General features: G+C 38.2%; 1 protein-coding gene across 1 annotated transcript; it reads right to left on the bottom strand.

Moving 5' to 3' along the window:
- Positions 1-14,882: 14,882 nt before the first annotated feature.
- Positions 14,883-15,520, bottom strand: LOC133718430 (probable methyltransferase At1g29790). The gene has a single exon (XM_062145266.1). The coding sequence runs from the start codon at positions 15,501-15,503 to the stop codon at positions 14,982-14,984; it is 522 nt and encodes a 173-aa protein (XP_062001250.1). The 5' UTR covers positions 15,504-15,520; the 3' UTR covers positions 14,883-14,981.
- Between the last annotated feature and the right edge of the window lie 549 nt (positions 15,521-16,069).

Below are 16,069 nucleotides of genomic sequence, written 5' to 3'. Positions count from 1 at the left end.
GTGCACAAACTCTGCATCACAGTAAATTTAACAAAATTCTTTTGATCTTTGTTGGACAAAAAAATTATTTAAATTGAAAGAAAGAAAATCCATTTTAGTCGTGCTTATTACATTACCTTAACTAGAGGGAAAAGTGACTTTCATTTTTATTTTTTATTTTCTACTCCACCTCTCCCGATCCTTGATGGGGTCGAACGTACACATAATTTTCCAAATGAGAAGTCATTGATTATCTTATCACCCCACTAAATACACGCATGTTTTGTTAAAATCTATCCAAAGTACTTACGTATGTGTGAGGAATTGTACAAGTCATATGTCATGTGCATGGACTCTTCTCAAATCAACGTGCAGTAGTTTAGACATCTCCAATAATAAGATTTTAATGTTGAAAAGTTAGTAGGAATAAATGAAAATATAAAAACAAATTGGATATGTAATGTACAATTCTTGAATCAGCCTCACTCATAGTTAGTTAAACGTACATTCCGTATATTTAGTTAAAAGGGTATCAGTGTCTAATTATACACGTGCATTAATTTATGGAAGCATGCATTGTGGCTGAGGGAGTAGTAAACACCTGGTGAACGACATGGTCCGGTCCGCTACTGTTCTCTCTCTTCTCTTTTCTCTTCCTAACTGTAAAACGTTAGGGCATCTCCAACAGACTAGCTATTTCAACAAAAAGTTAAAAATTTGGCTAATTTGAGATAGTTTAGCACTCCAGCAGAATAGCTATATGAAAGTCAAATTTGGCTTTTGCTAAAATCTCTAGCTAAATTTAGCTAGGGAGGAGAGAGAAAATAACAAAAAGCTAAACACTCCACGTTCTATTTTTTTAGTTTAGCTAACACTGCTGGAGGAAAAGCTGGAAATTTACTACCTAAATTTAACTTTTAGATGATTTAGCTAAAAAAATAGCTTTTACTGTTGGAGATGCTCTTAAAACACTTTTGATTCTCATGCATAAAATTCAAGGCCTCATTTAGTCATTAACTAGCTTAGGTAGAGAGTATTTTTGGTTACATTCCCTTCTATAAATACCAGATGGTTAAGACTTTTTTTTTTTTTGAATAGAAATTGATATCATTAGAATCAATAGCCCGGCATTCAGCCAATGGCTAGAGTCTAGCTACACTTACAGAAAGATAGCCGGCAAGAAAATCCGGAACCCTAATCTAAGCAAAGCAAACTCATTACAAGTCACTGATAAGCTCGCTATAATTAGCGAACTTATAGACAAAGAAACTCCAAAGTCTTCTAGGGCAAAATCATATTCCAACCTCCCATTAGCCAATCACGCAATTGTGGTACCAATAGAAAGTCACTTCCTAGCCAACAAATAGGAGCAACTCCTTATCCATAAGCCGCTTGAACGCCAATCTTGTTCCAGATAATTACCAACTCCCGTAGCAGTCTTGATCCGAAACGATTGGTTCTGGACCAAAAGTCGACCTGAAAGCCCAAGAATGTCCACATCTCAGGCCAGGTCCACCTTCATCACTAAGTGACAAATGAGGGTGTAAAACACCCTCCCTACTGGCCCATAACAGAAAGCCCAACAACTCAAACTTGAGCCCAGGCCCAAAGACCCAAACCCAACTCTGAGTAAAGTGAGCAGCAACCCAATTCTGTTGTCGCCCCATCACCGCCGTCGCCAATCTCTCCGGCGGCCGGCCTCTCCAGCACTACATCACCGTCCCCGGGTCCGCTGCCTCTCTGCTACACGCCGACAATCAGACCCAGTCGGACTTGGGCTCAGTCTCCGCCCACCAACCAAGGAAGCACCAAGGCTGATCTGCTTCTCAAATCAATAGAACACCGACAATCCGACAAAGTGTCAATCTGAACCCGACGCTACACACCGATGACACTCGGCCAATAAGATCGGCAACCGTCTGGATCTGCCGTCACCCAGAGGAGTCGATCTGCCTCCTATGCGCTACAAACTAGCCGCCGCTCCCACACGCCGCCAAATAAACAAAACCTACGCGTGCACTCTCTTTTCAACCAAGCCCCGAAGAATCACCACGACGAGACGATGCTCTCTCTGCTAGATCCGACAGGTTTGGCCTGAAGCCTCCGCCGCCGCTCTCTCTGCTCAGCTCTAGGGTTTCTAGGCTGCTATATCTGTGATTTACTTAGTTCGAGTGCACATGTTTTTGGAATTTGGGCATTACCAGATGGTTAAGACTTGAGAGTGAATTAACTTTTATATTGTGTTGTACATTAACATTTAAGTTGTGCACTATGTGAGAATAGAAGAGAAAATAACATTTATTGCTAAATTATAAGTCTATGACCAAAGTGCAAAAACATATCTCAGGAAACTGCTAGGAACATATTAAGTGAACAATAAATAGGAGTCAAACCTTATTGGCATTTATTTTTCTTATAAATTTGGATAAATCCATGAACAGGATGTTAATAACCTTCCTCTGTATTGAATATCAAGGAATTTTCTAAATTGTACTTTTCCATCGTCCACATAGTAAATACCTATGTTGATGTTCCCTTGACTTGGGGTTAGGAAGCATATGCAATTAGCTTTAAATAGCCAAAGAGTTTCTTTGGTATCTTTGGAGCAACACTCCTCATTTGTGCATTTTTAGGATCCCACAAACGAAAACACGGCCTAAATAATTCAATGCATGATATTGTCCCTTATTACCCCTAAAGTTATACGAGTCCACTTATCATTACTGCATGTACCCATTTCTCATTGGGCGTGTTTGAGAGAATTGCGCTTATGCTAAAAGTATTTTATAAAAAGTCAAGCGACTAGTGTTTGGTGAATAAAGTTAGAGCGGCTTTCACGTAAAAAAAAAAAAAAAAAAAAAAGAAAGAAAGTTAGAGCGGCTTTGCTTCCAAATACATGGTTTTTTTCCTCAATTTTGTTATTTAAACTCCGTAATTTTAAGATCGAGTCAGTATAACTCCAACTCATGGGGTCATACACAAAATGACACCCAAGCGCAAAAAGTTGATCTCCAACCCACAAAACGAACAGAGTCATTTTGGGTCCATAGTCAAAACCCGAACCAAATCCAAGAACGAAAGCTATATTAGTATATTGGGCCTGTGGGCCAGCAAGTGGTCATATAAATAAAGGCCCAATTGATTTTTCATTCAATAAGATCGAAGATTTTCTCTTCATTCCCTTACCCCCCCCCCCAAAAAAAAAAAAAAAAAGGCTCAGATTGATTTACTTCACAATCAATCGTTAGCTGAATATATAATTAGCTAATTTCTAATCTAATAGTCAGAAAATTGTGATGGATTAAATTCAATGGTTAACAATAAAGTTATGAATTTTTAAGTGAAAAATCATTAAAAAGTAAAGAAAAAATCCGAAAAATCAGATTTTTTTTTTCTTTGCCTGAATATATATGATTCCTAAAAATGAATAAAAAAATATTTTAAATTTTCAATTAATGACGATATAAAATAATTATGAATGCTATATAAATTTATTTATTTATTTATTATTATTATATATATTTTTTTGAAATAAAGAGTTTATACAAGCTATATGACCTAGTTTCATAAATAAGAATGGTAGAAAAAGCGACTATCATGTTTAGACAATATGAGCCCAGAGTCGTCTATGCTAACAAAATCTCATCAGCTCGTAGGCAATCTATTATACCTGACTCTAAACGCCAAGCACAATTGTGGTACGTTTAAACCAAGTACTTCTATAAAGACTCCTATAAGAGCTTCAACTAGCACAGACTAGACAAACCTGATCGAGCAGAGTGTGGTTTGTCACCTAACTACCAACTAGGAAAAAACAAACATACAAAAATGCCTACACCGGGCCAGAGTCCACTGCCTCCCAAAAGGGAATTATTGAAACAAAAGCAAAACTAAACAGTAAACCCTAGTAGCAATCCAATTGGCTCAAAAGAAGACAAAAACCAAGGCCCAACCTCCTCTTCCCTGTGCAGAAACCTGCCTCACGCACACAGTGACAGTCCACCACCACAGCTTGCCGTGATCGAGCAAACTGCCGCCCCCTTCAAGGAAGACCAGCATCGTCGCAATACCATCATACAGAAAATCCCGATAAACAGCCAGACCCGGGTCTAAACGCTGGATCCCAATCTCTAAGCCGACACCCGAACCCCTCCAAAGACACCATCCTGCTGTCACACCGTCGTCTGGATCCACCCCAGCGTGCGCCGCCCACAGTGACCTTGATTCCGTGCCCACAACCGCTCAACACAGAGAAAGAAGAACCAGATCTCACCAACCCATCACTGGCAACCTTAACGCCAGTTCGAGAAGCCAAAAGGACCATAACCATCAATACCCGTCCGTAGCAGCACAACGTTGGCGAGGCAAAGCCAGCGTTGACTCAAGAGCGCTGCCGGATGAGAAGAAACTCGACAAAAAAACCCTAGGCAGAAGTCGTGAGCATGTGGCGCGTTTCTTCCCTAGGCTACTACGTCTATTTTGCAGACAAAGAAGATTATATAAATTCATATTGTAGTTAAATGATTAAAATAAATATAAGTTCTAGATATAGGTCTAATGGGTTGGAGATAAAAAATCTTTATAAATTGTAATGTAACTCGGAGTGTCAAAATTTGAAATAGAAATGGGCAAGAGTTGAAGATGCCTAGATATCAATGTAATTCTTGCTAAAAAATTTCTCCATTTTTTTTTTCCTCGACCACTTAATCACTTATGCTGTTGGAGTTAAACTACAGAGCATGGTGGGTTCATTTGGGACTAGCATCGAAGCTGAGAGCCTGCCTCACAATGGTACACTTGCAAATCATCGATCCACTGTTTTCTGTTATTTGATAGTTTGTGGATTGTAATATTTGGTTTCTTAATGGGTAATTCAACTTTCTGAACCACTCCCTTTATCCTTGTTATTATGGAAGGACCACTTTATTACAGTTTTGCTAGGAAAAGCTGGTTTTCATTGCACTCTTTAATTCTGATTTACTACTAAACCATACAGGATTACAGGGTATATTAACAATTACCAAGTTATTCTTCTTCATGTAGAGAACTAAAAACAAAAGGAACTGAAACTCTAAATCCAGTTATTTACTTTATGCTACATAGAAGTCCACATGTAACCGAATCTCTCTAGAAGAAAGTCTTATGCTCCATCTTCTATATGGTCTGGTGTTCGTCAGTTTTGGGTGATGGTCCAAGATAATTCTCAATGGTTAATTGGTCTGGAGATGAGATTTATTTTTGGCAGGATAATTTTATGGGTAGGCCAATTGATCTTTGTGGTGTTTGCTCAGAGACTTTGAATCATACCTTCCTCTCTTGCTCATTTACTACGGCAATTTAGAATCACTTTGCCTCACTTTTTGAGTTGGGTTTGATTCCTTCTTCTATTTTGGAGCTTTTTGGGTTTGGTCTACAGGATGGAGAAGTCCTCAATTAAAGGAATTATGGCTAATTTGCTTCACCTCCATTTTGTGGTTTGTTTGGCATGTGAGAAACAAAACCAGATTTGATGGTCGTCGCTTCTCAGTTCAAGCTGTTTGTAGGTTTATATTTGGGCATATAAGAGCAACTAGCCATCTTACAACGGGTCCCATGCATAATACTGTCCAAGAGCTACAAATATTGAAGTGTTTTGGAGCCCCATGTCGACCTCATTGTGCTCCCAGAGTAGTTGAAGTTAATTGGCTCCCTCCTTCCCTTGGTTGGGTGAAAGTTAATTCTGATGGATCATGGAAACATGAAGAGGGAGTTGGTGCTTGTGGTGCTATTTTTCGGGATTATAAAGGTCAATTTCTTGGAGCTTTTGCCTCAAATCTTGAGATTCCTAGTTCGATTGCAGCGGAGATAATGGCTGTCATAAAGGTCATTAAGCTTGCTTGGGTTCGAGATTCGAAACATATTTGGTTGGAGGTTGATTCATCTCTAATACTTGATTATATCCATACACCTTCTCTTGTCCCTTGGTCTCTTCGAGTTCGTTGGTTGAATTGCTTATACCAAATCTCTCAGATGAACTTTAGAGCTTCTCATATTTTTCGGGAAGGAAATAAAATAGCTGATGCTTTGGCAAATCATGATACGTCTTGTTCTAATTTGGTGTGGTGGGATGATCCTCCACCTTTTATAGTATCGTATTGTAATAGTGACATTAGAGGTCTGCCTCAATTTCGTTTTAAGTTTTTTTATTTTATTTTTATTTTTTATAGAAGAGAGAATGAGTTGCATTTATACGCAATTGAGATACAAGTACAGGATATAAGTATGGGAGAGTCAAAAATGACAATCCACAGCCTAATATGAAAGTCAGGAAACAAAAGCGCACTCACTACTAACTAGCTACGCTGCCTGTATCTTTTACAAGAAAAATTACTTATAACCAGAAAGCGAAAGAAGTGAAAAAATGTCTTAACTTCTTCTCTTAAACCCAATCTAGAAGTCCTTTAGTTGAAAGAACACAAACGGTGGTGGCCTCGTTAAAACCTTGTTCAGATAAAACCCAACAAAAAAAACATTGAATACGGATACATCATGAACACAATTGTATTTCGCCAGAACTTGAAAGCAATCCAAACTAGCCTTGTGATGTCTCTAAAAATGTTTCATGACCAAAGACCCATTCTGGACAACAATAGGTGAATAGGCCCATTCGTTCTTTCCAACCCAAAAACAAAGCTTTGGACAGCTGCCTTGTACCCACTGCTCTCTCTCTCTCTCTGCGCGTTTTCCTCCCTCCCTTTCACAGTTCATAATCCTTCATCTTCCATTGAAGCAATTCTAATTCCTCTTTCATCTTCTTTCAACTAGAAGCTAAAACTCAGAGATTATCGAGTCATGGAGAGCTCACAATCAAATCCAAGCTTCACCGAAATCAAAGTTATCAAACCCTCGCTCTTCTTAAGCGAGGACGGATCAAGATCAATATATTTAAGGGCTTATTCAATAGAACGGGTTTTCTCACAATTGAAATCTTTCTGGGGAGCAATCTAAGAAATCCGAGTGGGGATTTTGCTGGGCTTTATTAGATTCGTGTCTGTCTCAAATGAGGACGTCGATAATGATCACGATGATAATGATTGATGATATCATTTCATCTTTCCTCTTCCACCGTACATCATTCTCTTGTATCAATCTTCTTCCTCTCTCAACCCATGTAACAATAATGTTTTCAATCTTCCATCTTTGTTTTTCTCTCTCGATCTCATTCCTGTAATAAGCTTCCCATCCACTTACCTTCTCCCTTTCTTTCTCACCCAACCCGAATCACAATCATTATCAATTTCCTCTTTAAATTGACAAAAGTATAAAAACTTGTCTTGCAGTATAGATGACCAAAACCAGAGCAAATAACTATCTATTTATCCAATATAGTAATATAGTTGCAGAGATACAAACAGGGAAGAGATGAGATTGAAGAAAAACTGAAAAGACGAGAATAAGGAGATGTTTTTGGTCAGTTTTTTTTTTTTTTTTTGGTTAAACAATCGCCGTTTGCTTTGAAGTTGGTGTTATTAGTTGCTCTAATGACTTTTGCTGAGGTGTCATAATATTGACCTTTTGGATTTGGTGTGGACGGTTGTGAGTAAAAGCTGAGGACAACCAAGGCCCAAAAAGAGCCAAGGAGAGGATCCGGATTCCTGATTTTTTTTTACTCTTCTTTAATTAACCATGCATGGCATTTTGTTTTTTAATCTTAAAAGGAGAAACCTTGCCACAAAATTAATTAGGGAAAATCGTCTAAATAGTGTCTGAACTTTTCCAGACTATTAATTTTCATACCTATACTTTGAAAAACATCAAAATGGTACCTGACGATTTAAGCCCGACCCAATTTCCGTACCTGGCAACAATAATATCGTCAACGGCGTTAACTTTTGAAGGGTAAAAGCGGTACTTCCGAAACAAAAAAACTGTTTTTTGGAGTTAACGCTCTTCTTCCAGCTGCTTTTGAATTCTTTTCTTTCTTTCTCTGATAGATTGATTCACTTCACAGGAAGAAGTGATCTTTAGAGGAAGAAAGAAAGAAGAACGAGAAATTGATTTTGATGCAGAGCGGGTTTTTATAATCAGCAGCATGCAAAGCTCGGAAGAAGAGTGACTGTGAAGGCCAAGATTGGGAAGCTAGAAAAGTTCACCTCCACCTCATGCGCCGCCTGCGACATCGACGACCCATTCAGATCCATGATGTCAGCCATCGTCTTCCTCTTGAAGTCAATTGTGCTTCGTGAACTCTCATGCTCGACGGTTTCAGCAACATGCTTCAATTTTTCATTGCCTCTTCGTCATTTAAGCCCATTATTTCCGATTTGTTATCGTCGTCCTCCTCTTTCGAACATCCCTTGCAATTACAGCAAGTGGCTTACAAAGCTGGCTCGGATCTCCCCGCCGGCAGCTTAAACCTAGCGTGGATTAGACTCAGTTGTTTGGCACATGGATGTTTATGGCTTCAAAACGCAGCGGCAACCAGAAGACGAGGACAAGGACAATTTAATCAAGAAGATGCATGGTTTATCTCTAATTCTCTCTCTTTGACCGGAGCTGTGTGGATTCGAGAGAGAATTGTCCTTGCAAGTTACAAGCTTTGATAAATTCATATATATAATGAATGGTATGTTGCTTTTAGTAATTTCTCAATTACTTGTGGAAAAGTTTTGTGATGTAAGACAATAAATATATGATGAATTGGTAACAAAGGAAGTCATTTCTGGTAATATATATATGTCTTCTTTGATAAGATGAAGACGATCAGATTACTTTGCCAGCTAAGGTATATGTTGTCTAGTTTATCCTTATTCATAGTAGCTAACCAGGAACATCCACTGAGAGTGATTTAATTTTGAAATTGTATGAACTGGGTATGCAGAAAGTGACTGAAATTAAATTTTACTACTGGAACTTCTGAAAATTATGTAGGTAATACCAAGATATTTCCCTGTATCTGACTTCTTCTTTTCCCTTGGATTTTGTATATATTTGCTTATCTAATTCTGATTTACAGTTAATGTTAACGGTATATAGTTTTTGATTACTGAATGAGTGAAGCAGTGTGGATTGACGTATGCTTATGTTAGTGAGTGAAGCAGTGAGGCTGGGATTGTTGCGTTGGGAAGAAGAAGAAAAAGAAGAAGAGTGGTGGAGTCGGGTTTGGGCTTTGCAAGCTGGGATTGGTGCTCCGACCACTGGATTCAGGGCATCGCGAGCTTTGCGGTGTTAATGGTGATGCCACCTGTGCGCTCCTCCATTGATCAATGAAAAGTGCAGAAAGCTGACCATGAAATCTAACAATCCTCTTCTCCACTCTTTGATTCACTGTACTAGAATGTGGAATACACGAAGTACCAATTTTACCCTTCAAAAGTTAACGCCGTTGACGATATTACTGTTGCCAGGTACAGAAATTGGGTCGGGCTTAAATTGTCAGGTAACATTTTGATGTTTTTCAAAGTATAGATATGAAAATTAATAGTCTGGAAAAGTTCAGACATTGTTTGGACGATTTTCCCAATTAATTATAAGGTTGTGTCCATATCTCTACTACAATAAAGGGTAGTCCTCAAAAGCTTTACCTTTGTATCAACAAAAAAAAGCTTTACCAAATTTCTAACTACCACAATTAACCCTGCTAATCTAATTAAAAAAAAAATATATATATAGTTTTAGTCACTCAACTTTCGCTTGATTGACACTTTGGTCACTCATGTTTATAAAATCTCACTTTAGTCACTCAAATTTAACTTCGACTATCACTTTAGTCCACCAGTGAATTTTTCCAATAAAAAAAGTCACATGACGCCTCTCATGCCATTTTTCAAGGGTTATTTTAAGATGTTGAAGAGATGTGAGACCTTTGGTTTGAATATAGGTTGAAATTTTCTGAAATTATAGGACGAATATAACCCTTAAAAAATGGCATGTTAGGCGTCATGTGACTTTTTTTATCGAAAAAATTCACTGGCGGACTAACGTGATAGTCGGAGTTAAAGTTGGGTGACTAAAGTGAGATTTTATAAACATGAGTGACCAAAGTGTCAATCAAGCGAAAGTTAAGTGACTAAAACGATATTTTTTTCCTAAAAAAAATGCAAGGGTCATTATAGGAAGAACACAAGAAAATAAAAAAAAAAAACAGAGAAAAAAATGGAGATAATTGCGGCAGGGGGAGGGAGGGGGAGGGGGAGGGAGAGAGAGAGAGAGAGAAACGTGGTAGAACCGATAACATCAGATGAGGCCTAAATCCTAAACGTGGAGGAATAATGCACAGTTGGAGCATTTCACATGCGTTGAAGAGGTTTATCTTGGGCCTAGGAAGCCTTTGGGTTCCCCTTGACAAAGTCAAAAAAAAAAAAAAAAATGTTTCAGTTGCTTTTTGTTCTTCGTGTTTCTGGTACATTGATGTTATGGTAACTTGGTCGGATGGATCTGTTTGTCGTGTGACTGGTTTTTATGGGGAGCCAAATACGGGATAGCGTCATCTATCATGGTCACTTTTGAGACAGCTAGCTCTAAAATGGTATGGTCCTTGGATTTGTTGTGGTGATTTTAATGAGATCCTCGAGTTGACGGAGAAGACTGGGGCCAATCTTCGTTCTCAGAGACAGATGGATGTGTTTTAGACATGCAGTGGAGGAGTGTGGGTTGTATGATTTTGCATTTACTGGTTATGACTTATGAATTTACGTGGGACAATCAAAGGGAAGGAGATGCCAATGTCAAGGAGAGAATTGATAGAGGCTTTGGGAATCTGCCTCTAATTCAGGAGTGGAGAGGTTTTACTACTCATCATCTAGTCACGATGGCTTCGGATCATTGTCCTCTATTGATTGAACGTGATCCTCCCTTTAATGGCAGTGGTGGGGAACGTAGGCGACGGCGCCGACGGTTTTTATTTGAAGAAATGTGGACTACAGAGAGGAGCTGAGGAGGAATGTGGTAGAGTGATTGAGAACGCTTGGCAAGGAGGGTCTGTTAGTCATTTGGTTGATAAGTTGAAATTGGTGACAGGAGATTTGAAGGCTTGGGAAAGTTCTAAATTTGGAAGTGTGCGACAGTCAACAAAGGAGCTTAGGGAGAAATTGGATGGTCTTCAACGATTAATCCCATATGTTGCTGTTCTTCAACAACGTCAGGAGGTGGAATTAATGCTTGATAAGGTGTTACAAAGAGAGGAGATAATGTGGTGTCAACGTTCAAGAGTCAACTGGCTATGGGGACCGAAATTCAAAATTTTTCCATCAGTTCGCTAAGCAAAGAGAGAAAACTAACAGTATTAGGGGTATTCTTGGTGAAGATAACAAATGGAGGACAGATCAACATGAAATTGGGTTTGTTTTCCTGCAGTATTTCAAAGGTTTGTTTTCGGCTAGTAACGGTGCTCTTTGCCAAGTGTTGTTTGATGCTGTGACTAGTAGAACTACGGTCGAAAGAAGATACTTCTATCTCGACCTTTTTCAAGGTCTGAAATTGAAGAGGCATTAAAAGGGATGGGTCCAACGAAAACTCCCGAACCTGACGGGTTGCCACTTATCTTCTATCAGAGGTATTGGGAGGTTGTGGGGGATGATGTGGTATCGACTTGTCTGGGAGTGTTTAATGGGCAGGATAGTTTGAGGATGTTCAATCATACGCTTATTGCTCTTATTCCGAAAGTGGATTCGCCGAGTTTAGACCGATTAGCTTATGTAACATAATTTATAAGCTAATTTCGAAGACTCTGGCTAATAGGCTGAAGAAGGTTTTGGTGAGTCTTATTTCAGAGTTTTAGAGTGCATTTGTGCCTGATAGACTTATTCATGACAATGTGGTGGCTGCGTTTCACTACTAGAATTTTGTTCATAGACATCGGCCCAGAACCGATGTTAAACTAATTTTCGACCGATGTCTTAGTGGGTGTAGAGAAAGATATAGACATCAGTATAAGCGCGTTTTTAACCGATGTCTCAGACAACAACCAACATCGATTCTAAAAAACAAATCGATGTATAATCGTTATAATCATAATATTTTTGTATGTTAGGTATGTCTAATTCTTCATATTTTCACATTTTATGCTTAATAAGTATATGTCGAACAATACCTACGTGAACATTTGCATCGATTTCTATTCCAGAAGCGATGTCCAGTACACTTGTAGACATCAGTTGCCATGAGTACTGTTTGTTCGTGGGCATTTTTACATGTAGCTTGGCACATTATTTTCTTAGGAATGATGTCTGTATCTTTAGGCATCATCGGTTTTTTTTTAAGGACTGATGTTTCATTTAACACAGCACATCGTTTTCATTTAAGCAAAACGATGTTCAATGGTTTTATGTACATCGCTTACTTTTTCTAGAACCGATGTGTTGTTTCATTGTAGACATCGTTTTTGTTTTGTAAAATCGATGTGCACTGATTTTGAGTACATCGGTTCTGCGGACACAACTCGATACATTAATAATCATAAGACATCGATTTTCATTTTGATACTGATTTCTAATCTCTCAAGTGACTTCGTTTTCCTTGGCATTACTGTTTTGTTATGCTTTTATATACTTCACTTCATTTTGACAAGCGTGATGAGCTAAGTTTGCATCTAGCTGCTGCTGGGAAAAGAAATGCATTTCATAATCATCCAAAAATTGGGGCTTTCCATTAATTTTCTTTCCAAATTCATGATTGAACATATGTCACAAAAGAAAACCCCAAAACCTACAAAGGATATCCTAGAAACATATGAGCAACAATCTACAAAATTTCTACACCAAGCTTTGCTTCAAAGCAAAAAAGTAGCCTTGCTCAAAATTCATCTTGGTAGTCAAGTGCAAGAGAAATATGTATTAAGCTAAAGGTTCACATGAAGTGAAGTTAACAGCAGTAACCAGACCAATGTGACTAGATCACCTTATCAGGCTTGCCCATCCATTTCACTTCACACCCTAGCTCTTCATATTTGGCAGCCAAATATTTCACAACTTGTAATCCAAGGCCCTGCAAGAGAATGACAAAGTCAGTTTCACAGTGCAACATAAACCTAATGACAGTGATTTTTGGTATTACTAAACTCAACGAAAAGAAATACCGACATGACTGAGCTTAAAAGGTACTAAAAAGGCAGTGAATCTCAATACTAATATAACTGGACTTTACCAAATGTAAACACACATAAATTAATGACAAGAAAATTATAGATCCACCTATACCGAATGGCAAAAGACCGAACTAGTATAACATGAGTATTCGTGATTTTGAATCTAGTATAACATGAGTATTCATGATTTTGAATCTGCAAATGGAACAACTGAAAACATAATCCTGAAGAAACAGTCAATAGGGGAAGCGTAAAGAAAGAATCGATCAATCAAGCAAAATAGGAATAAAGACAAGCCTCTTGGACTATTTCACTGACAAAATTCAAGCCTCTGGGTGACTGGGTCCAATGGCAGATCCTGCTAGTAAGTATCCAGTAATGACCTGAAAACATTCAAAAGTAAAAAAAGATAAATTTTTTGAAAAGAAAAAAACTCTGTACAAATGCCAAGGCCTCACTCTTGAGTTTAAACTCTGTAGCTTTGAGCTTTGACATTGTAGCTGCTGTTCTGCTTTAAACCTGCACAAAAGAGTTCAGTTAGCCCCAGCTTTTGGTACTTTGTATGGTTACGTTCACAAACAAATCAAAAGCATTTTGTGAACTAAATGTTTCCGGGGGAGTTGACAGTGTACCAATTCAAAAAAAGAAGAAAGAAAAGAAAAGCACAACCAGTGCAAAGAAACTAAAAGAAAATAGTTACCTCAGTTGGGCCACCTCAAACAACGGCAAAATGAAGAATTCTCTCCTTCTCCTCATCATTTACAGTTGGCAGGCTAGCCTTTTCAAAGCATTCAATAACAGTTCTTCGTATCTTCTGGGCATCTTCTACTTCCTGCATGAGGCAAGTATCTCAAGATGAGTTAGTAACAAAGATGCATACATTGATTCCCACTACCTGAGAAACCTCATTCCAGAAGAGATAATTTTAAAGTATTGCAAGACATGAATATACAAGGTTGCAAAGGACATCACCTTCAAGAAATGGCAGTTCTCCATCACACCAGGAGTATTGAATGTATTAACATTTGCTCCCACAAATATTACAAGGTAGTCGTAGTCCACTCAAATTTCTTTTTCCCCATTCTCTAAATTAGATTGGCAATAGACTTTCTTCTCTTTTACATTAATCTTGAGACACTTAGCTTTGGTGAATTGAAAGCCAATCTTTTTCTGTATAAAAACGTCAAGAAAAAGAAGTTAAATGACAAGTAATTGAATTCTGGCAGGCATTGCAATCATACAAATTAATAGAGACTTTATCTGCAGGGATATGAACCTAATTTCCAGGTTAACATAACTTCAAGTTACAGCATGCACAAGCATGGTACGTGGTGACTGGTGAGAGTTTGAAATATGGTACAAACCAATGTGAAGACCATTTTTCTTTGATCACGCATGACCCAAGACTCCGAAATTGATTATGCTTTGATCCCGGTTGTGCACCAAGTATTATCCATGACAAAAACAACTCATGAATTGAAGAAAGGAATCAACAACTGAAAAGATAAGTGGAGCATACATTATCAATTACTTGGTCTATTTTCCTGCAGTCTTTCTGCTCCTTTTCTTCTGTAAGGGTGCAAAAAGAGGTTCCCCACTTCCCCTGTTGTTATAATATAATTGGCCCGGATGTAAATGTTGAATTAGTGTTTAAGTATATTCTGCAAAAGAAGAAGAATTTAAAACTCCTATGTTTATCTGTGGGGAGAAAAAAGGACTGATAAGAAACCATGGGCATTTAACAGTACTACAATTCAACTTATGACATGTTGATTTACACTTTATGGCCATAATTGACATCTCATAATCCAAGCTATCAACCAAATGTCAATTAGGAAAACAAAGACAAGTCACATCTAAGTGAAATCCTATTCCCAGTATGTTAATGACTAGACAAAAGTAAATTCCAAAAGAAAGAAAGTTCCATACAATGAATTGATCAGATTGCTCTTGGAGGTTTCTCTAACACTGCAGAAAAGTAGACCTCATCCTTTGATTTGGGAGAAATAACCCACTTGTGTTTCTTGTATCTCAACTGCAGAAACATATACATGAAATCATCCAAATCCTTTTTATTGCAGAAGAACCGGTCAATCCATAACAATCCGCCGGGCCTCAGAATTCGGTCCCAATCAAACAGGATGAAATCCAGCAACTGCAGGTCAATCCAGCCATCCAGAAACCCAGCGGTATGAATCAAGTCCATTATATTATCAAAGAAAGGTAGACGCTGATTCAATGTTACATACAGCGGAACCAAACCTCTTAATGCAATCATTTCATTGAAAGGAGCCCCAAGGTTAAGAGCAGTAGAGACTACTGTAACATTATTTTCTCTCATTCTTGCAGCATAAGTTCCTGTGCCAACACCAAAGTCAAGACCAATTCTTATCTCCCCAGGCTTAATAGCCAAAATTTCACTGATCAGGAAATCAACTGGTAGCGATTTATTGGTAATCATCCATCTAAATCCTGATCAAGCTAAACCCAAAAAGCTCAACTCGCTATAATTTCTACAGGGCACCCTAATAATCCACTATAAACTCAAAGAAGGAAATCATTACAAACCAGAAAGCGGCATATTCACGAGGAAGCTTCAATTCCACACACTTGGGACACCTGCAAATGGAAAATTAAAGCTTAATTCAACAAAAGTTCCAATCTTTCAAGCCATGAACATTCAAGAAATCTCAGAATCAAGTATTTCTGATTCAGTAACATCAAGATTATAGCTTTATTAATCAAAAAAATCATAAAGATTAGCGAAATTGAAAAAAAAAAAATTTGAGAGTACGTGAGAAATTGACATACTGAAGATTGGCGGGTTTGCTGCAACGAGCACACGACTGGGTGGCGACGTCGGCCATGATCGCATTCAGTAGCCTCAGGCGAGCTGTGAGACAAGAGGAGGAGGGGCTAGGGTTTGAGTTGAGAGGGAAAGTAGCTCCAATCTGGGCCAGACCAACATATTCAGATTATCAGGATACATTCATACATACAATTTCATTACTCTAGGAATTCAATTTC

The sequence above is a fragment of the Rosa rugosa genome, chromosome 6, assembly GCF_958449725.1.
Source record: "Rosa rugosa chromosome 6, drRosRugo1.1, whole genome shotgun sequence".
NCBI lineage: Eukaryota > Viridiplantae > Streptophyta > Magnoliopsida > Rosales > Rosaceae > Rosa > Rosa rugosa.
The sequence above is the reverse complement of the archived record's forward strand: the minus strand, read 5'-3'. Positions and strand labels throughout refer to the sequence as shown.